This window comes from Centruroides sculpturatus, unplaced genomic scaffold (genome assembly GCF_000671375.1).
Source record: "Centruroides sculpturatus isolate CEXI.00-Female unplaced genomic scaffold, Cexi_2.0 scaffold42, whole genome shotgun sequence".
Taxonomy (NCBI): Eukaryota; Metazoa; Arthropoda; class Arachnida; order Scorpiones; family Buthidae; genus Centruroides; species Centruroides sculpturatus.
In genome coordinates this window covers 104,198-127,423 of record NW_019384399.1, presented here as the reverse complement: position 1 = coordinate 127,423, position 23,226 = coordinate 104,198, and the positions used below count along the sequence as shown (strand labels likewise).

The 23,226-nt window shown below is 27.4% G+C and overlaps 1 protein-coding gene across 1 annotated transcript in view; it reads left to right on the top strand.

Moving 5' to 3' along the window:
* LOC111618575 (zinc finger protein 83-like) overlaps window positions 1-23,226 on the top strand; it is a gene marked incomplete at its 5' end in the record, with an annotated part of 46,072 nt that overhangs the window by 2,703 nt on the left and 20,143 nt on the right. The window contains one exon of the mRNA XM_023360131.1: window positions 18,572-18,676. Within this exon, the coding sequence (XP_023215899.1) occupies window positions 18,572-18,676 (105 nt within the window). The remainder of the gene's footprint in view (window positions 1-18,571; window positions 18,677-23,226) is intronic.

Sequence of the window (23,226 nt, the reverse complement as noted above, 5' to 3'; positions counted from 1 at the left end):
AAAAGTGGACCATCAATGATTCGGAGGAAGTTATATTTTTTTGATAAAAGCAGACTCTGTGTTAGTTGTGGAACCAATCACGGACAATTTGTATGGTGCATAGCAGATGAAAAGTTTTGACAACAATGTCTATTGCCTAAGAAAAAATTTCCAGTTCGTTTTATTATATGGAGCTTCATGTCAGCAAAAGACAAAGGCAAACTTTGTAATCTAAAAGAAACTAAATGGAAAAATGTATAAAGAAATTTGGATGCTTTTCCAATTTCTGTGGTAGAAAATCAATTTGGGGTTTTCCAGGATGAAATGCAAATTGCCATTGTAGAAAAAATGTAAAAGAATTTTGGAAAAAGAGAAACATTAAATCTTTACCTTGGCCAACAAACATCCATAATTTAAATGTTATTCAAACAGCCAAACTGAAAATCTGTGGGATAAATTGAAAATATTAATGGATGGAAAACAACTTACTGCAAAGGAAAAATGAAAGCTACTTTGTTGCAAAGTTGGAAGGAAATTAATTATGACTATTGCTTAGAACTTGTTAAATCAATGCCATCTCACATTAAGACTGTTATTATGGCCAGAAGAGGACTAACAAAATATTAAAGAATTTTTATTTTAATTTTTTAGTATGTTCAAAAACTTTTTTCAGACTAAGATTTGGACAAGATTTTCTACTTTTATATTCTGAATTATTTTTCTAGTGTGATATTTTGCACAATAAAAGCTTTTATCATTAGAAATAAACTCCAGAATTTTTATTACTCTAAGATTATTTGTTAACAAATAAAAAAATTTTTGCAGTTAATAATTTCAAACAACTGTTGCTGTTTGAAAAATTTTTTCATGTGTTGTAGTATAAACCAGAAATTATTTATTAATCTGTATCTGTAAGTACAATACAATACTGAATAGTTTTAGGTTTACTCATTTACTTACTTACTCAGCAAAGTAATTTTCCATATTAATTTTGTTTCAAATTGTGCTATAAACTCTATATCTTAAACCAAAACAAAGCCATAGCTTAATCCAGCATGGAAATGCATTTTTTTTAAGCTCCCAGAGATTAACCAGCTGACAAACAAGTTATTGTATCTATTATAATATTTTTATCATTTTCATATAGATTTTATTACTTCAAAATATGAAAAACTTATGTTCAGGGTTCCTATGCACCTGGAAAGTCATGGAAGATCAGGGATTTTCATTAGTGTTCAGAAAAAGTCATGGAATGTCAGGGAATTTGTTAAAAATTGTCAAAAAGTCAGGGAATTTGCTTCCTTGGCTGCCTTGTTGATTTTTTTTTTCTGGCAATATGCTTGACTGAAGTGTAGCCATCTGCAGGCAGCAAGAAGTAATGTAGTGCAATACAACTTATGAAAAAGGGTGCAGAATATTTTCAGGACTCAAAATTTCTCCTCCCAAGCTGACATAAAATTTTCCCAAAAATTTACAAAGTACACAAAATGATAAATAATTTAAATGGTATTATTTATCATTTTTTATTTTAATAATTTTGGTTGCATAACAAAACAATTTCTGATTTTTTTTCCCAGTTTATTAATACTTTTATAAAGTCCAGAAAATTTATTAAGAGATAAATTTAATAAATATATGCTTCTATATATGGATTATATAGAATTTGTTAATGAATAATAATAATAAAAATTTTTTTTTTTCAAAGCCTTATAGATTTATGATTGTGGATTAATAACAGAATTTTAATAATAGATTAATAATAGAGTTAATAATAGAATTTTAATAATTCAGCAATTATAAAAACTATATAACTGTTAATTAGAAAAAATAACTAATTAAAATATTGGAGAAGCAAAACATATGTACATAGGAAGTCAAATGCTGTTTTATTTTGTCAATGTGCCATACTCTAAGGAATGTGACGGTCAAGGAATTTGTACAAAGTTGGTCAGGATAAGTCAGGGAAATGAAAATAAAAATTTGAGTAGGAACCCTGTATGTTTTTATGATTACAGTTTTTTTTTTGTATAAAATCTTTTGATCAAGAATTTTCCATAAAAGTGCATAATTGCTTAAAATCATGCTAGTAATATATATTCCTAAAAAAATTCAAATTGCAAACCTTATGCATCAGTTTATATAAAATTACATATAAAAATTAATTTTTATCAAATATTACATGATATATTAGTTATCTAATCCATATTATATAATAAAAGTCACTGATGATTGTCTTTGATGTCAAACTTTTTATAAATTACATGATTTTTCTAGATGTGATCATTTTTGGATTTGAAGTTCATTTTAGTTCACTTAATCTCTCAATTAATTATTTGTTCATTTAACCTAATAGATTAATTTAAAGTACAAGAATAAATAGTAATCAGTCATACAAAGAATAGGAATAAGTCATGATATGATTTAAAATTTTTCTGATTATTAGATTGATTTTTAATAGACAAAGAAAAGAAATCAATGTATATGACTTGTTTGTCAAGCAATTTCTGTGCCGTATGTGTCAAACAATAAATATTGCAAGAAAATTGCATAATATGAACTTAATTTTACATTTCTTGGCTTATTTTGAATAGTAAATTATATGTAATAGGTAGGAATATTTAAATTATCATAAGACTTTCTTTTTGCAATACAGTGGTGCTTCATATTTCAAATTTAATTCATTCCAGGAGGTCATTCAAAGTCCAAATTCAGTTTTTTTTTCATTAGAAATAATGAAAAGTGAATTAATCCATTTCTAGATCCTAAACATTATTTATTTTGATAAACTTAAAATAGCGAATACACATTATTTAATGTAAAAATAAGACAATTAAATGCCCTAATAATAAAATATAAAAATGATAAGGAAAATAAGTAAATACTGTGTAATAAATGAAAATTGCATTAACTAGTCACATGCATACTGCTTTTATGCTTTGCGATAACTTCCTTTCTTACATCAATTGTTGATATTACTACCTTCCTTTTATGCTTCATTGCTTCCATAAACTTCAATGCCATAGTTAATAAGCAAAGCTTACATTTGGTTGAACAGAAAGTTGCATATTTTTAACAGCCATTCTTACTTAACATAGATGAATAATTGTAACAGTTAATATAACAGTTTGGTGATAACACATTATTGCTAATGTGAAATTGTATTCTATGTTTAGAAGCTTACTTTAAATTTTCATTTTGTTTCAATAAAATTAAGATGTGTCTTCATATCCAAAATGTCTTTATATCAGGCATTTTTCAGCAAATGCTTTATTGCTTGTAATTTTGGAAAGGATATAATGTTGTACAAACAGTAAAAGAAATTCATAATGTATATGGAGAAGATTCTCTTAAACTTCGAACACGGTTTAAAAAGTTCTGTTCCAGAAATTTGAACTAAAAGATGAAAAAAGTACAGGAGCACCCAAAAGCTGATAATGATGAAAAATTGCAAGAAATTGTTAAAAATTAACAAATAATACACTATATAATCAAACGTACCAAAAACAAAAAGGGAAAAAGAAAGCACTGAAAACATACGAGCATAACACAAGAACAAGAGTGAGTGACAACTTGGGTGCACAACAAATTGCATTTACACTTTTTTCATTGGTGCACAGTTTGAACTTTGAAACAACAAAAACTCAGATGAATTTTTCTTGAAATTTGCATTTGAAGTTAGTCATTGAAAGTACAAGGTACCACTGTAATTGCTATTTTGTTTCCATTAGATTTGTTTTAATGTTTTGCTTTTATTTGATTATTTTGAATAATACAGTGGGTGATCAGTTAATGAACATAATCCATTCCAAGACTTTTTGTTATCTGAATTGTTTGTTAACCAATTATCGATTTACCATAGGTTTTTATGGAAATTTGATTAATTCGTTTTGGATACCCCAAGAAATAAAAAATATATACTTTTCTTACTATGTTTGTTTATATGTAATAATAAAAAAACAAAATATATATATATACACAGTCTTGCGTTTTTATTAGTCATGTTTTTTCATTTGTAGGGGTTAAAGAATCTGTCCAATCTCGATTGATTTTCTGTCTTCTTCATGATTTTTCAGAAGTAATTAATAGCATTGTCATTGTAGAGATCCCCAAGCCCATTAACTTCAACTTGATTTGGATGCCATTCTAGGATCGTTGTTCTGACATCCTCCCACTTCTTTAAAAGATCTTTAATAGCAGATGATGGCATTGATCCTTTTTCATCTTCTTTTTCAGAAGAAAACACATCTCACTTAGTTTCTTGGTGTTCTTCTGTCATCAGATCAATTTCAGATTCCATTATGAGCTCTTCAATGTCATCTTTATTCACTTCCAATTCCAGATCTCTAGCAGTTGTCACAATTTCATCCCTAATTTAAGGGACATCATTTTGTCTCTCTGAATGCAGGAGCGACACAGCTTTCGCCAAGCAGAATTCAACTGTTGTTGAGAGACTTCTGACCATGCCTTTTGAATGAGCCGTATAGTTTCAAGAATATCAAATGTTTCTTTCCAAAATGTTTTTAATGCCATTGTTAAGGAGAACTGACATGCTTCAAAACACCAACAAAACAGTGCTTGAATGTACAAGTTCTTAAAACCTGCAATAACCTCTTGATCCATTGGTTGAATCAACAAAGTGGTATTTGGAGGTAGAAACTGAACTGTCAGCCAGGAAAAATCTTCCAGCAAATTATCTTCAAGGTCTTTTGGGTGTCCTGGTGCATTGGCCAATAGCAACAGGGCTTTTAGTGGTAATTCATTGGTCTGAAGATAATCCTTGATGCTTGGAGCACAAACTTCAAACAGCCATTCTTTGAAAAGAGTTTGCATGATCCACGTGTTTATATTTGATCTCCACATCACTGGCAGTTTTTCTTTAATTATGAAATTTTTTTGAATGCTCTAGGGTTTTCAGAGTGATAGACAAGAAGCATGATAAGCTTCATATCACCGCTAGCATTAGCTCCCAAAAGTAACGTCAATCGGTCTTTCATGGGTTTATGCCCAGGAATATTTTTCTCTTCTTTTGTAATGTAGGTATGGTTCGGCATGTGCTTCCAAAATAAACCAGTTTCATCACAATCGAAAATTTGTTGTTGACAGTATCCTTCTTTTTTAATGAATTCTTCAAATTTGAGACAGAACTTCTCAGCTTCTTCTTTTTCTACATTAGCAGAATTAGTAGCTTTGAATTCTATCTCCTCATGTAACTAATGTGGAGTTTGTTTCTTCAGTTCCTCAAAAATTTCTCTTACTTCCTCTTGAATGATAGTCATACTGGGTTATACATAAGTTACTTTTTTCATTTCCCATTCTTTTATCCAAATTAAAAGCAATCTCTCCATTTTTTCATGGATGGAACATCTTTGTTTCTCAGATATGATATTTGTTACTCCTTTAGCTCTTTGAGTCTTCTTGATTATATCTTTCTTAGCTAAGATTTTGCCTACTGTAGACCTTTTCAAGCCATAATACCTAGTTAACATCAGATACCTTCTGCTCATTCTCTACTTTGTCTATTATCTCTTGCTTGGTTTCTATGGTGAGCACGGTTCTTGACACTCCACTCTTTTTATGCTCCATAATATTATCAATTTTTGTTTGAAATAAAAAGTTCAGAAAAGCAATTACAAAAATTCAGAGAACAGAAATCAACTAGCGCATGAAAGAATTATGTAAATGTGAAACCTGAATGTAATTTGAAATTTTGGTGTTAAAATGTTAATGAATACCCGATAGGACAGTTAAACTCTCACCTTTAGAAAATAAAAACTGATGCAAAACTTATGAAGTGCCCGACAGTCTTGCAAAGACTATAAAAAATTATTTGTCAGAAAAGTAAACAAAAAGCTGGAATTACAATGAAGAGTTTCAAAGTTCGGGGAAACACTATCCAATAGGTATCGGGTTGAGCGTTGATGTTGACATCCCCCATGCTCCGAAAGGTTTCGAATTGTTACCTGAAGACAAGGGAAAATCAATTAGTATTTGTTATTTTCCGTCGCTTCTTTTTATGTTTGTTCAGTGAAGTGTTTATTGTCTGATCACAAAAATCTTTCGCGAAAGTGTTCATTATCCGATTTGTTCATAAACCAATCACCCACTGTAGTATTATTGCATTTTTTTTCCGATAATTTATTTTTAATAATTATTATCACAGAAAATCATTGAAAAAAATTATTATTATTAAAACATTTTTGAATGTTTTCAGATATATTTGTTATAATTGATCTATAATAAGCTTGAAAAATAAATATCATAGTCATAGTAGACATATATGTTCAATATAATAGAGAATTTTTCTTTGTATATTTGAATGAAATATGTTATAGGATTATCTGTAGTTTTGCCCTTTCAGTTAAGTTATGAAATGCTAATTAAGAGAAAAGACCATGTAAAATAGTTGTATGGATCATTGCAGCTTTATAAATAAAATAGTAAATGATAAAATTAAATAATTTAATGTAAAGAGGGAAAAAGTGATGATTTTTATTGTGTCAATTCTGAATGTCAATATAGAGGATTTTTAGCAGCAGTGGTTTGTGATAAGTATTGTGAAACTGAACATTGCGAAGAAAAATAAAATCACAAAATAATGTTTGGATTCCATTACATCCAAAGAAAGTTCATGTATTTTTCCATACTGTGGCACCACTGTCGTGCCGCCATTGAGATATCGCAAGAACTACAGAACTATAGAATTAAAAAGAAAATGAAGTTACTAACAGAAATTTGTTCATAATGCCCATTTTGTTAGTAATTGTAAGGGTTTTTATATTTTAAATTGTAAACAGAATATTTTTAATTGTTTTTATACAAGTTTATAAATTTTTTGTAACATTAAAAAAAAATAACATGCATGGTGGGGAAATATCTTTTAAAACTGATAAAAATTTTGAAGTAAAATTAAGAAAACCTAAATCCTATTTTTTTATTTTTTTATCTCTAGAAAATAATTGGCAAAATTTGCTTCTGTAATTTTACTAATATTCCACCATTATTATCTATCAGGAAATACTTATATTGTAATTTAATTCATAAAGCAGTCCAAAACATTCACAGAATATCATAGAATTAAGTCTAATGCAAATTTTCAGATTTTTGCATAGTATCTTCTACACACTTTTATTTTCTAATTTATTTTGAGATGGACAGTCCCTTTCACCAATTAGTACTATAAAATTGTGGAATAATGACATGAGAGAATGACTGCCTTTGGAATATTCAGTTATATTTGAATATCTTATTAAAAGTAAAGTCTATGATTACCAACAAATGCTTAATTATAGGAGTCTTCACTGTTATAATTATTTTTCAAGTGGCAAAGTAGGTGAAATTTTAATTCATGAATTGTCGCAAAACATTTGTGTCCTTAAGAAATGTAGATTCATCACAAACCCTATCTGCAAGTAATCATTCTGTATAGACTTGTGTGTCTAATGATACCAAAAATTATTTATCTAGCTGGATATATATGTGTGGTTGGTTAACCCATTCTCTTAAATTTCCATCACTTGGAAATGAATGTAACTGAAATGGTTGAATACATGGACAATCTTGTGTCAATATCCACAAAAATCAATCATCATGTTTTTGTGTATATTGCATACAGTTTCAAACCACTTATAAAGAACCCTCTGGCTATTTTAACAGCCAACCACTGCAAATATCTACCTTAACTGGTTTTATAAGGCATATCACCAATGAAAAATAAAAAATTACAGACCTACCCTAACAACTAGCAGTATCTTAATGGCTGCTGAGACATGTTCTCATATGGCAGAATTCAAAGGTGTGTTCTGGAAACTTGTGAATAATAATTACATAAATTATTATACATGATTAAAATTAATGTTTTTTATCAAAATCTGTGCTGATCAAAACAATATACAAAATAAAAATGCACAGTTGCATACTATTTGTTATCCTCTCACAGCATTGTTAATTTAAAATGCCAATGAACTGTTTAAAGTGCAGTCCTGTTTCTCAAGGTCATTTCCCATACTTCCTACTCAGAGATAGGGTTCATAGCAATCATGGATTTGAGTAATAGAATTTTCCCAATAGATGACATTAGGTGCCATCTCTTGCTGAATTTAATAATTATAATTAAATTAATATTTTAATAATTAATTTAATCTAACTCTAATTACACCTTCCTCTAGTGCCAAATTACTTAGCATTTAATTAATAATAATAATAGCAATATAGCTGATATAATTCAGCAAACATTTGGCTTTAATATGTAACTATTAGGATTAAGATGTTTATACAGTATAAGATCAAATAATCTAAATAAATAAAGAATTCAAAGTTGATTGTAAGGATATCAGAAATATTCATATCTTAATTTTTTTTATGAAGTAGTTTGAGGCTGAAGGAAGTACTTTTGTATCTCTCAGTTTAAAGCATCTGTCCATTACTTTGCTTCTGTGTATTTTGTTCTTTTCCATGTTTATTACTAAAGCTGAAGAGTGTACAACTTAAGGATATTAGCTTCATCCTATCTCACAATTGAGTCTTCAGTCTGTGACATTTTAGACGGTACTATATTACAATGCCTTTTTCTATATTGTATTTGTGTTGTTGAGCCATACTGCCAGGTTTCTTTTTGTAATACCAGTATAATCTTTCTTTATTTGCAACTACTGGTTTTAATATGGTATTCTGTACACTCCTGCTTATTCTTCCTTTTTTGGTTTGTCTATGTCATTTCTTAAAAGATAATAAATAGTGAGTGTTCTTTTGAAAACTATTTCAGATTCCTTGCAGTCCTTCAGCTTGTTCATAACTTTTTCTTTTTGTGAGTCTGCTTTTCTCATAAATCCTAATTAGTCCAGTGACTGTTCTATATCTTGGAGTTGCAGTGATTTCTTTGATACTCTTAAGTTTTTAAGGAAATAAGAAACAAAAACTATGTTCAATTAAATATTGTCAACTTAATTTGCATGCAGAAATGAGTAACTAACTGTGAAGATAATTACAAAAAAAAACATATATACCGAGAAATTTTATCTGTTATTAATAAATTTTATGTAAATAAATTAATTTGCTGCTTTTCCCTATATATTTATAATCTAATAATCTTTCACTGCAAATATTTTTTGGATACAAGCAGTATATCCAAATACCAAATAAAGCTGAATATTGATTCCAATACTACATATATACATGATATATATCTATCCTATGTTTTATATTTATAACAGAAATATATTATTTATAAAGCAAATACTTTATAAAATAGAAAATGCTTGTTTTTATTCATTTAAATAAGAAAGATTGTTATACATTTTTTAATATCCAAGAAGTTATTCTATTCATCCCAAAATGCATTTAAATAACATAACATAATCCATATAAAATCTATATAGTATTAATAATAACATGGCAATATATATTAATTGTCATTAAAAGTAACATTTTAAAACTATTTAACAATTATATTGATGATGATGACTAAAATGAAAAGCAAACTATACAGTATATGGAAACAGAATAATGATCTAAACAATTGGATGTACTACATTAGATATGTATATATCCTCAAAATTAAAATGAAAAACTATTATGGTGTCCACTATGGAGTTTTGTGCATAAAATTGAAAATAGATAAAAATCATTCATCACAAAGCAAAATTTTCAAAAACAAATGCAAACAAAAAAAATTTGGGATAAATGTACATCTACAAAAATTGAAGTGTTGTACGATGAAGATTATCTTAGCAAATTTTTATATAAAATAATTTTTCTGAAGAAAATTTTAAATATTTCTCTAACAAATTTTATTAGTTAAAACCAAGTAGACTAACTGTAAATTATTTCTGAGAGACAATTTAATTGAATACGTTCTTAATGGCCAGAAAATATTGATGATCATTAAACTAAAATCAACATTCATAAAATATATAAACAGAAATATGTGAAGATTGCTAATAAACTTTTATATGTTTACAGATATATTTCATGAAGGAATGTAGAATAAATGTTTTTGTAGTTTTTTTAAATTTATATATTGATAAAAATTTTATTATATAGCACTTAATTTCATACATCTAATTTAATCTGTGAATTTTAACATTTTACTGGTATTATATAGAAGTTCATATATTAAACAAATATGAATTTTATTTAAAATGCAAGAACTGTTTGCTTTACCTATTTTAGTGTTCAAAATTTTTTATATTTAAAATCATAATTTAGTCTTTAAATAATCAATTTTTGTTTATTTTAGTTAAAAACATTAACAGTTCTTTCAAATAATAATACTTTTGTGTTTGAAGTTGTAGGAACATATTTTTCCATCTATACTAATATTATAAAGAGGTAAAGTTTGTAAGTTTGGATGTAGGAGGTAATCTCTGAAACTACTCATCAGATTTCAAAATTTCTTTCACCAATATTCAGATGGACCTTCAGGGTGGACATTGGCTGTATATTATTCTGTTAAACATTCATATAAATTAAAAGATATCATCTAGGTAAGCGTTATATTTTTTGGTATCGGGTAGCAAGGGGCAAGATTCATACTTATACAAGATAGGTAACCGTGCGGCGCAGTTGCATAGTTGTTGAGATATGCAGTGCACGTGTCTGAACTTGTATAATATAAAGGTTATCTTACGTAAGAGTTTATCACACCAAATGACTAATCTAACACGTTTTAAAAATTCTTTATTCCTGTACTATACACAATTTAAATAATTTTTAAATGTGTTAGATTGGACACACAGTATGATAAAATCTTACGTAAGATAACCTTAATAAATATAAATCAAATACTATAATATAATATAGTAGAAATGTATCTAATAATCTTAATATTTGCTGTTGTTATTTTTTGCCAGAGCAACACCGGGCCCTTCTGCTAGTCTAAATATATAAAATTACTTGTCCTAAACGTAGTTGAAAACAAAAAATTGCATCTAAAATAGTACAGTAGAAGCCGTTATTTCAGTTAAGCCTTAATCCTCTCCCTCTCCTCCCGGTTCAATGAGGAGAGGGAGAGGGAAAATTTCGAAAAATTCTCCCTCTCCATCTGTGGGGGAATTTCAAAAAATTCCTTCTTAGTGTGCGTTTCCATTATGTACCCTAACTGTGTACCAAATTTCACCTCTTTAGGTTCAGTGGTTTGCTCTGGGTGATGATGAATTAGTCATTCAGACTGATTCATCATCACCCAGAGCAAACCACTGAACCTAAAGAGGTGAAATTTGGTACACAGTTAGGGTACATAATGGAAACGCACACTAAGAAGGAATTTTTTGAAATTCCCCCACAGATGGAGAGGGAGAATTTTTCGAAATTTTCCCTCTCCCTCTCCTCATTGAACTGGGAGGAGAGGGAGAGGATTAAGGCTTAACTGAAATAACGGCTTCTACTGTACTATTTTAGATGCAATTTTTTGTTTTCAACTACGTTTAGGACAAGTAATTTTATATATTTAGACTAGCAGAAGGGCCTGGTGTTGCTCTGGCAAAAAATAACAACAGCAAATATTAAGATTATTAGATACATTTCTACTATATTATATTATAGTATTTGATTTATATTTATTAAGGTTATCTTACGTAAGATTTTATCATACTGTGTGTCCAATCTAACACATTTAAAAATTATTTAAATTGTGTATAGTACAGGAATAAAGAATTTTTAAAACGTGTTAGATTAGTCATTTGGTGTGATAAACTCTTACGTAAGATAACCTTTATATTATACAAGTTCAGACACGTGCACTGCATATCTCAACAACTATGCAACTGCGCCGCACGGTTACCTATCTTGTATAAGTATGAATCTTGCCCCTTGCTACCCGATACCAAAAAATATAACGCTTACCTAGATGATATCTTTTAATTTATATGAATGTTTAACAGAATAATATACAGCCAATGTCCACCCTGAAGGTCCATCTGAATATTGGTGAAAGAAATTTTGAAATCTGATGAGTAGTTTCAGAGATTACCTCCTACATCCAAACTTACAAACTTTACCTCTTTATAATATTAGTATAGATGGAAAAATATGTTCCTACAACTTCAAACACAAAAGTATTATTATTTGAAAGAACTGTTAATGTTTTTAACTAAAATAAACAAAAATTGATTATTTAAAGACTAAATTATGATTTTAAATATAAAAAATTTTGAACACTAAAATAGGTAAAGCAAACAGTTCTTGCATTTTAAATAAAATTCATATTTGTTTAATATATGAACTTCTATATAATACCAGTAAAATGTTAAAATTCACAGATTAAATTAGATGTATGAAATTAAGTGCTATATAATAAAATTTTTATCAATATATAAATTTAAAAAAACTACAAAAACATTTATTCTACATTCCTTCATGAAATATATCTGTAAACATATAAAAGTTTATTAGCAATCTTCACATATTTCTGTTTATATATTTTATGAATGTTGATTTTAGTTTAATGATCATCAATATTTTCTGGCCATTAAGAATGTATTCAATTAAATTGTCTCTCAGAAATAATTTACAGTTAGTCTACTTGGTTTTAACTAATAAAATTTGTTAGAGAAATATTTAAAATTTTCTTCAGAAAAATTATTTTATATAAAAATTTGCTAAGATAATCTTCATNCTAATTTATATATAATTAATATATAATTATATGTACAGTACCTAACTTATATATAATTTATATATAATACTGTACAGACGATACCAACTCAATTTAGCCGCTCCGTAGCGTGGCGCAGGGTCGGAGGAAAGTAGTTCGGCTGCTCATCCACTATTGGTCCAGACTCTATCAATCTTGTCGCAAAACGAGTCGGCGAAGACGTTTTAGGAGATGCTTTATACGAATGTTGCTACAAATTTTTCGCTACGTTATAGGAATTGTCGTTATAGGAACGCAGGTTATAGGGGGGTCGACTGTATACTGTATAAACATTTCTAAGTCGATAGTTACATTAAAGCCAAATGATTGCTGGATTAAATCTGGCTATATAGCCCGGTTTAATCTGCCAATTGTTTGACTTTATTACATTTTACTATTGTGTTATGACACAGTGAAATCTTTTTATTTTGGCTATGGCCATCAGAAAAACAAAGCTAAATAATGCCACTATCAAGATTCAAATGTTACTAAAATTGTGGAACAATTATGGTAATTTTATGTACATTTCAGAAATTTTATGAAACATGCATTTCAGGAATTACCTAAATTAACATTTTACAATTCTAAAAATCAGTTGATTACATTATTTTTTTATTTTTATTTTTTTGTAGTACAAGATATTTTAACATCAAATTATCCAAATTTGTACTAAAAAATTGATGAATTTGATTAATTGCATTTTTAACAATAATTTAAATACAAGTCTCAAATGGAATAGTAGTGGCTTTGATCTATCCCAGTGGTTCCCAATTAGTTTTTCCTGCATACCACTTCAAGAAAGAGCTCAAACTCGCGTACCCCTTATAGCAGAAATTCATATTAATCCTTACTAATATTATAAATTTGAAGGTAATTCTGTCTGTCTGTTACCTTTTCATGTCTAAACTGCTGAACAGGTTTTAATAAAATTGGGCACAGAGATAGCTTACATGTTGGAGATGGACATAGGCTACATTTTACTGCAAGAAAATATCTTATTCCCACGAGAAAATTCGATATAATGCAGGCAAAGCTGTGGGTAGACAGCTAGTGATAAATAGAATAAGTTTTTTTTTTACATTTATTATCTTTAAAATACAATTGTAATAATAATGAAAATAACATAAGGTTATTTAATTTTAATGTGACAAATGTGCACGATTTTCTTTGCNTATAATGCGAGCGAAGCTGTGGGTAGACAGCTAGTGATAAATAGAATAAGTTTTTTTTTTACATTTATTATCTTTAAAATACAATTGTAATAATAATGAAAATAACATAAGGTTATTTAATTTTAATGTGACAAATGTGCACGATTTTCTTTGCACAACTTTGTAAAATCTGATTGCTTTTTGGTCAGCTTCAGTTTCAAGTCATCTTCAAATTGAAGTCAGTGACAATGTTTAGTTTTCATGTTTGTCATAACCAAAAATCCGCTCTCGCAGAGGTATGTTGTGCAAAATGGTAGTAAATATTTTATTGCCGCTTCACTGACATGATGATAATGATAATTGTACAATTAACACAATTTGTGTTAATTGTACAATTTTTGTTTCTTGCGCAAGAATTTCATTTAGGTATTGTCACAAAAAAAAAAATGCTTGTTTTTTTTATGAACTTTCGAGAATATTTTTAGTTATAAATAAATGAATTTGTGCATTCGACATCATGTTGTAAATTGCTGAATTTTTGATGGTCCACCCATTATTTTTTGATTTCTTCATCTCATGCATTTAAATTTTAAATTGACCGATTTTAGATTGCTGTGTGTACCCCTTCATGCAATTTCGCGTATCCCTGGGAGTACACGTACCACTAATTGGGAACCATTGATCTATCCAATAATTTTAATCAGTCAAATTTAAATTAATCAGATTCAACTGCATATATATTTTAATGCAATAACTATTTAATCATTTAATGTCCATTGTTTTTTACAAATTATAGTTTATCCTTGTTATAGTGATAATAGTGTAATTTTAGAAAGTTCTTTCAAGAAAATTTTAAAGGGTTATTATCTTGTCTAAATTATAACCCTACTAATTATATTACACAATCCTATCCTAATTATAGTCCTACTGTCAGATATGATTTAATCCTAAAGTGCAATGTCAGTATAATTTATTTCTATAACAAATTTTACAAAGAATTGAAATCATATATTGTTGTTATGACTATGATTATTATAAAGTTATATTTTTTCTATCAGCTTTACAAACAAAATATCTATAATCTGTTTTTATTGTTTAAAAAGTTAAGTTTAGAAGAATAGGAAAACATATTTTTTATCTAAATAGATATTAGATTATAAATTTTTAATTGACAAAAATAATAAAACTAAATTGAAAATTATAAATTGTAACTGGAAATTATTTTTACATGATGTTTATAATTGAAATTTCAGTTATTTGAAAACACAAAATTCCTTTAATAATTTGTCATAATATTTAATGCCAAATTATTATTTTAAATTAAATAAATTTCTGTTGTTATATTTATTATTTATGATACTTTGATGGCTTTTGTGTTTTCTCAATGTATTTCAATAAGCACTATTTTAATAAATATATGCTAGATTTGCAGCAACAATTGTATTCAGAAAAAATCACTAAAATAACTATTGTTTGCTACTGCATCTTATTCAATTGTTATTGAATATTTATATTTCAAATAATTTTTTCTATTTTTTTTTTTCAAAATAAGAAATTTTATTTGCTTTTTATAACAAAAATTTTAATAATTATTTTTGTAAACAAGCCTTCTAAATAATTCAAATTAATGAAATAATAAATGTAATTACTTTTTGCAATTATCAAAAAGTCTATATTTTTAAAAATTTATCAGTTCTTTTATTTCAAATAAGCAGTATTATATTCATGTTAAAACATTTGTTAAAATCTTGGTATCAAAATAATTAAAGTAGTTCATATGACATAATGAAAATGATAATTATATTTCATAATAAAGATGCACTTAAAGAATTTGATATCAGATTTGAAATACCAAATAAGATTGTTACTATAAAAATTTAATAATTTATATAATTGTTTTTAATATTAATTTTTAAGGAAAATTTGTGAAAATTTTATATTTTTTAAATGTGTATATTTTATAAAAGAAAAAAATATATATTGCTTGGATAATAAAATATTCAATAAAATTTTATTATTTTATATCCATGTTTTGTGTTCTTTTATTAATCTCAAAATTTATTATTCATTTTATGATTAAATTTTTAATATTGATGATAAGAATTTGAAAATAAAAAAATATCGGTTGTATTAAAATTATAATAAATGTTTAGTTTTTTTGAAAATAAGACAGTTGATAAAATTTTATTATTTTTCATAATTTTTAAAATATTAAAGTATTTAGTTGCATGCATGTAAAAAAGTCATTGTGAGATAAATTTTAAATGTTATCTTTTCTGTAAAACATTAAATTTTTTTTATCAGTTTTAATTTGAATTTCAATTAGAGTAATTTTATAATTCTGATTATTTTTAAGTATCTGTTGGTTAATTTTTACTAATAATACTAACAATAATAATAATGCTTGTTTAGGTGTATATTGTTCATTCAATGAATATAATATTACTAAAACATTGCATATGTTTTGTAAGTATGAATATGCACTAAAATATTTAATTTTTGTTTTCATATTATCAAAAAATATTTTAAACACCAGACAGAAACATGGAAGTGATGTTATTTCTTATTTAGAAATTTGTTCATAAAAATCCAAACAGAAACCTGGAATGAAAAATATTTCAATTTTTGTATTTCTGTTTCTGTTCTATTTTACTTTAATCAATTAGTGTGTGCATTTGAATGCTGTCTAATTTATCAAAGGACCAATTATGTTATTAGGATGTTGCCAGAAAATGATGACTTAATGGCTATATCAGTTATGATGCACTTTTAGCATTGTAAGTCTATTTAAAAATTAAAATGCAAAGCTTAAAAAAAACTGAGAGAAAATAATAATTTCAAACAAATTTTAAGAGCGACCAGAAAATAACTTCTTATGGATTAGATAAATCTAGTTAGCAATAACTTTAATACTGAAAAAATATCATAAATTCAAAACATCATTGTTCATTTTGTCTAAATTTTTGTAAATCAATATAAATAGATGCAACAGAGAAAAGTTGAAAGAGATGGATCTTTTACATTTTCTATTAGTTTTGTGATAATTTGAAAACAAGTTTTAATAATAATTTCAATACAAAATAATAACATTCACCACATTCAAATTTTGAAGAGAAAATAATTTAAATATTCCAATTGAAATTATTGTGGAATGATTGATCCTGCTAAATATTTAAGAAATAATGAACATAAAAATTATATTATTAAAAACTCTCAAGTGACAGAAAATTATTGTAGCAGTCAATAACCTAAACAGTTACCTTAAATATAAAACACTTCATTTAGATTTATTCATATTGGAAAAAATTAATAAAAAGAACTTATAAAAAATAATATTTCCCATATTCTTAATAACATACATTTTTATGAATTGCTCTATTCTTACAAGCTCTATTTATTTCTGTATCCTGGAAGAATATAATATATGAGGGCTATTTTTTAAATAAGGTCTGTTTTTTAATGTGAAGAAAAATACTGTAAATATCATTAAAATATATTTTTTCCCATATTCTACATACTTTTATCTACTTTTCTACATAATTTCTATTTTTGGTCAAACATTTGTCATACCGCTCAAAAATTTTTTAAATTCCAACTTCAAAGAAATCTGCCGCCTGCTGCCGGAAGACATTAGGCCACGCCACTTGTCTTGTATGGCACAATGGAGTTTTCTGAAGGTCACAATAAGCATCAGAATTGATTGTTGTGCCTCTTGGCATAAAACCCACTAACAAAGTCCCTTTTCTGTCCCAAAAGACAGTTACCATGATCTTTTGTGCTGAAATCGAATAACAGATCGTATCTTACAGTCAGTGTGTGACTCAATTTTCTTAAACATTATAAACTTCTACAGTTCAGCACACAGACAGACGATACGACTGCAAATGGCATCTAAACACGCGCAAAGCATGCTGAAAACAGATGCTCATGCTCACTGCTGCAATCGCACATCATTCTCACTCTTATTCACAAACAGACCTTATTTAAAAAATAGCCCTCATATTTGCCAACATAAACTTTAATAAAAATTATTCTTATATACATTTTATTTTATTGTGATATCACAATATCTGAAAATCAATGTGTGTTAATTACATATAATTTTATATTTTATTATTATTACTACATAGTTATCTAAGATTTTTAAAATTTAATATACAATGCTTATATATGTATATATCCTGAAAATAATTACAGCTTTGAAACAATTACTACTAAATGTTAAAATTTCTAAAACAATCTGAAAAAATCAAATTAACAGATTAAAAATACATTAAAATTAAATCGGTTTTAAATGAATGAAGGATGTGTTAATCAACTATAATTTATTTTTCTATAGTAAATTAAATTCTAATTAATTAATCTATTTTTCTAGTGTAAAGTATAATGTTCAATCTGCAATATAAATTCAGAATAATTAAAAAAATTTGTAAATCAATAAAATTTGATACTAATGTTTTCAAAATATAAAATTATAAATCAAAGTCATCAAATAAAGAATTAATAAAAAGCAATGGAAATATGTAAACATTTTAACATGCTAACAAAAAAGATGTTTTAATGGAATTTAATATGGAAAATATTGCAGTTATTAATAAGAATTTCAATCTTAAATGAATATTGATTGTATTGATTTTTGAGTATCCATTGTTTAATCTTGTAATTTAGTCAACTAGAATGTTAATAGCCATTTGTCAAAATTATTTAGGTAACTTTTTATATAATTTTATTTATTTATTAAGTCTTATATATTAATTTTTAATAATTTTTTTATTGTTTACAATTAAAGAGTATTTTTTTTTTTATATGAAAGGTAATATAGAATCAGAAATCCAAAATTTGAATATTGACATCAACCGTATAGACCATTTTTCAGAAATAAATCAATCTACTGAAATTATTGCTGCTGCTGAAAAAGGTAAAAATTTAATTTTATAGTATATTTTATTTCTTAAATCTATTTATTTAAATAATAATTCTATATTATTAAAAGATAGCTTATAAAAAAAAAATATTCAAAATTTGAAAAGCAAAAGAAATTNGTTACTTAACACTTCCATTGTTGGTGGAAGTGTTAAGCCTTAATCCCGTCTCTCTCCCCTGTGGGAAGGAATTTCGAAAAATCCCTTCTTAATATGCGTTTTCGTGATGTACCCTAACTGTGTACCAAATTTCAACTTTCAACTCCTAACTGTTTGGGCTCTGCGCTTATTATTATTATTATTATTATGTTGAGTTTAGTGGGTTACTCGGTTCACACCGGTACTATGCTGGTACTATATCGGTGTACTACACGTGCATAAAATGATGTACAAAAGTATAATATTTAATATAAAGTAATATTATACTATATAAGAATATTTGTATTATCTTATCTAGTACAACACTTACTTCAATTAAATGGGCATTTTTAAGAACTGTTTAAAATGTTGAAAAATAAAAATATACATTTTTTGTTTTTAATTTTAACAAATACTTTTTCCATTCTTCATTTACTTTTTAAAACAATCTTTATAGAATATTCAAAGTACAGTAGAATTCACTTACAGTAATCACTTTGCCAATATTGATAATGATATCCATATCATATTAAACAGGATATGTAAATAAGACTACAATTACTGGAAATAATAGTTTTTATTGAACCTGATATTAAAAAAATATGATTAAACAATTAAAAATATATAACATGAATATTTATTAATTTGTCATGTTGAGAAGACTTCTTGATATTAAGAAAAGTAGAATGATTTTAATGCCTTTCTTAATATTTCAGAAAAATTTTGTAGATTACATATAGTGACCTATAATCCATACCATGAAATCAGAAGAGTTTTTAACATATAATCTGCAGATCATAGACAAGAAATTAGTAAATTCCATATTTTAAATTCTATTCTAATTTTTTTAATGTTGTATATTCTGATTTCTCAATGTTTAATGTTAAAAACTATAACAAATGAACTCTACTTCTGTTGCTTCTTTTATTTTTAGAGTTTATCACTCTGCTTTTTTTTTTTAAATTTTAAAAATGTCAAGAAATAACCAAATGAAGAAAAGTCAGTGATAGTTTTAAAATAATTGACATCACTGCTAAATTGTTATATTTAAAAAGATTTTAAATTGATTTTTTAATAATACTTTCTGCACAAAATTATTGCTTTAGATTTCTTTGTGTAGGTGATTAAAAGTTAGATCAAATCTACTTTTGTAGTAACATGATTTCATCATAAAACAAAATTTAGAAGTCTGAAGATTTATAAAGGATAAAATTTCTGAAAGACTTTTTCTCATCTTCAGTTCAACTCAAGAACAGTTTGGATAAAGAACAAAGAACAGTCTTTAGCACAAGTACAATTCAATACAAAATACAAAATCTATAAAGGCAAATTGGATACAGTTAGAAATTGGAATTTCCATTAACAAAAGAATATCAATTTCATATGAAAAATAATATTAAAATTTTAATTTATAGAATTTTTATATTGAATTTGTATGTTATGAACAAGTAAGAGAAATTATAGTCAAAATATAATGGAAAAGCTTGCAAAGAATACAAATGAATGAATGATATAGAACACAATTTGTTCTACATTTGTTTGTATCCTTTACAACAGTGTTGTGGAGTTGGAGTTGGATATTTTAGGGCAGAGTTGGAGTCAATAGAATTCTTTTGACTCTGGCAAATCCAACCTTGAATTTTACTATTGGTAAAAGGTGAAGTATGGAAAATACTGTTTAATTAATATCTAAAGAAATTTCTTAGAAAATGGACACTTTGATAAATTTAGATATCAAAAAGATATTTATCTATAAAGATCATTTCACACCAAAATTTAGTGTATACTGCATGCAACATGCTCTGTTCTTTCAGAAAATAGCTTTTATTAATTTAAACAAATATTTCATGTCAATCATCAGTAGAAAATTAACTGTTCCCATAATAGCCAGAGCAGGCGAAACTATTTTACAGACCAATTTATTAAATTATTCTTCAAATCATTATTTTTGCATTTTATTGTATTTAATTTTTTCTTTAAAATGACTAAATTTAAATCAATTTTTGATAATTGACTAAATGGAATTCTTTTGGCCCATTAAGATGTAATTTGTTTCATTATTGCACTTGAAAATTTTTTTCAAGATAAATTCATTTTATCCATTTTTGATTCTCATTACAAATTTTAGTAAAATTTTTATAAAGAAATTTTAGATAAATGCCTCAGGTTCTATATCCATGTCCTACATATTCCGTTTTCTTATATTGTTATTTTGATTCTTTCATTACTTTTTTTAGGTTTGATATTCATCTTAAAATTTATCTTCAATTAAAAAATTAAAAAAGTTATACAGTCAAATCTTATTAACACAAAGTCATGGTGACCAAAAATTATTTGTGTTAAAAGTAATTTGTTTTGTAAGTCATGCCATCGTTTGCATAAACAATTATAATAAAAATAAGGGAATACATTTTGTGAGATATGCAGTGGGTCATGGGTTAAGTCCCAATTGACCACTTACTCTGCACAGGCTGGTAAAACCCAATCTTGGGGTCGTTGGATGGCTAGGAGGGCAAATCGAGTGGGGAGTGCTTCGGTAAGTCGGCAGGTGTCCTTACATGACAGGAGACAGGTTTAACAAAATAACAAAGCATTGATTGAATCAACAAATCTAAACTCTACAAGAGGTGAACTTACTGCTAAGGTTAAATGCGATTATATTAAAATATTTATAGAAATTGGCAACGAATTTTGTAGCTATGTCACTGACCTAATTTCTAGTTCGAGAGAGAGCACTTTTACAAATTCTAACCCCTAAATACCTCTCGGTGGAAGGGAGAGTTTGGCGAATATCGTCTGTATGGAAGGGTGTGGTGTCTTCCGTGTCTTCTTGCTGATGTCCTCTCTCTGTAGCTGGATCAAGTCCGCTGTATGGAGATTCAGGAGTTGAGGTGGGCACTATCAGAAAGTACAACTTCCTATGACGAATCGCCCTGAGCTTCCAGAGATTCGAGCTTTTATATCATTAGCGTGGGAAAACTGTCACGTGATTGACTTTTGTTGACGATGATGATGCATTCTTCACACCTAACTGTAAACTTCCTCAGCTAGTTGTTATACAATCGGTGAAATCCGATCTAGTTCAAATTCTTTGGGTTTTTTCCGAAGACAATTAACAGAAAATTTAGATTTTTAAGAAGCCCGTAAAAATCCGTGAGCTCACAATTTTGTCTTTACCAATACTTATTATTAGCCAAACACTGAGTAAATCTTTGATCAAATTTATTTTAAAAAGCCAAGACAATTTACAAAAGTTTTTCAATTATTTAGTTTTTAGTTAAGAATCAGAATTTAAGAAATAAAAAGTTATAAATATTAAATGCAGGGCTGTGGAGTCGCATAAAAATCTACTGACTCCGACTCCGACCAGAGGTGGACTTGTTACCGAAAGAGACATGGAAATTCTGATGTCAGCACATGACCTCAGAATAAAAGATTCAATAAATAGAGTTCTAATAAAGATAGAACATAGAAACTTCTTATTCCAAAGCTAAAAGACTTCTTTAATTTAAGTAATATATGAATACTAGCAGGTAGGCCTGGCGTTGCTCGGGCAAAAGTAATGATAACTAAGATTAAGATTATTATGTTACAGTCAAAAAATGCAAGAATTGGGTCCCCTTGTTTCCAGACTAATTAGAGAATTTTTAGATGGTTCTAAAAATATATTCAATTTCCCGCAAAAACGAAAAAACTGCATCTGCGTCTTGCACGTCGCTTTCTCTTAACATTTCCATTGTTACTTAACACTTCCATTGTTGGTGGAAGTGTTAAGCCTTAATCCCGTCTCTCTCCCCTGTGGGAAGGAATTTCGAAAAATCCCTTCTTAATATGCGTTTTCGTGATGTACCCTAACTGTGTACCAAATTTCAACTTTCAACTCCTAACTGTTTGGGCTCTGCGCTTATTATTATTATTATTATTATGTTGAGTTTAGTGGGTTACTCGGTTCACACCGGTACTATGCTGGTACTATATCGGTGTACTATGCCAGACCAGAGTCAAGGCATAGCAACCAAAAACAAAAATTAAATAAGTGTGTCAGTGTCGTATTCAGGATTTCCTAACAATGTGGCATGTATTCAATATAGTGGCCTTGGTATAGTGTGATGTATGTATTTCTATTTAATTGTAATGTTCCCAGGCTATTGTGTAGTGTGTGTGGTATCACACCTGTACAGGAGAGAAAAACAGGTATAATAAGCACCCTTTCCATTCTCCACAGATGCCTTATTTCCTGGGCAAGTTCTGTATACTTGCTGAAATTTTCACTGCATGTGTTTTGTACATTGTGAGTATTTGGAATGGCTATGTCTATAATGTATGTGATTTTATTGTGTTTGTCAATGAGTGTGATGTCTGGTCTGTTGTGGTAAATTGTTTTATCTGTGATTATGGCTCTGTCGTA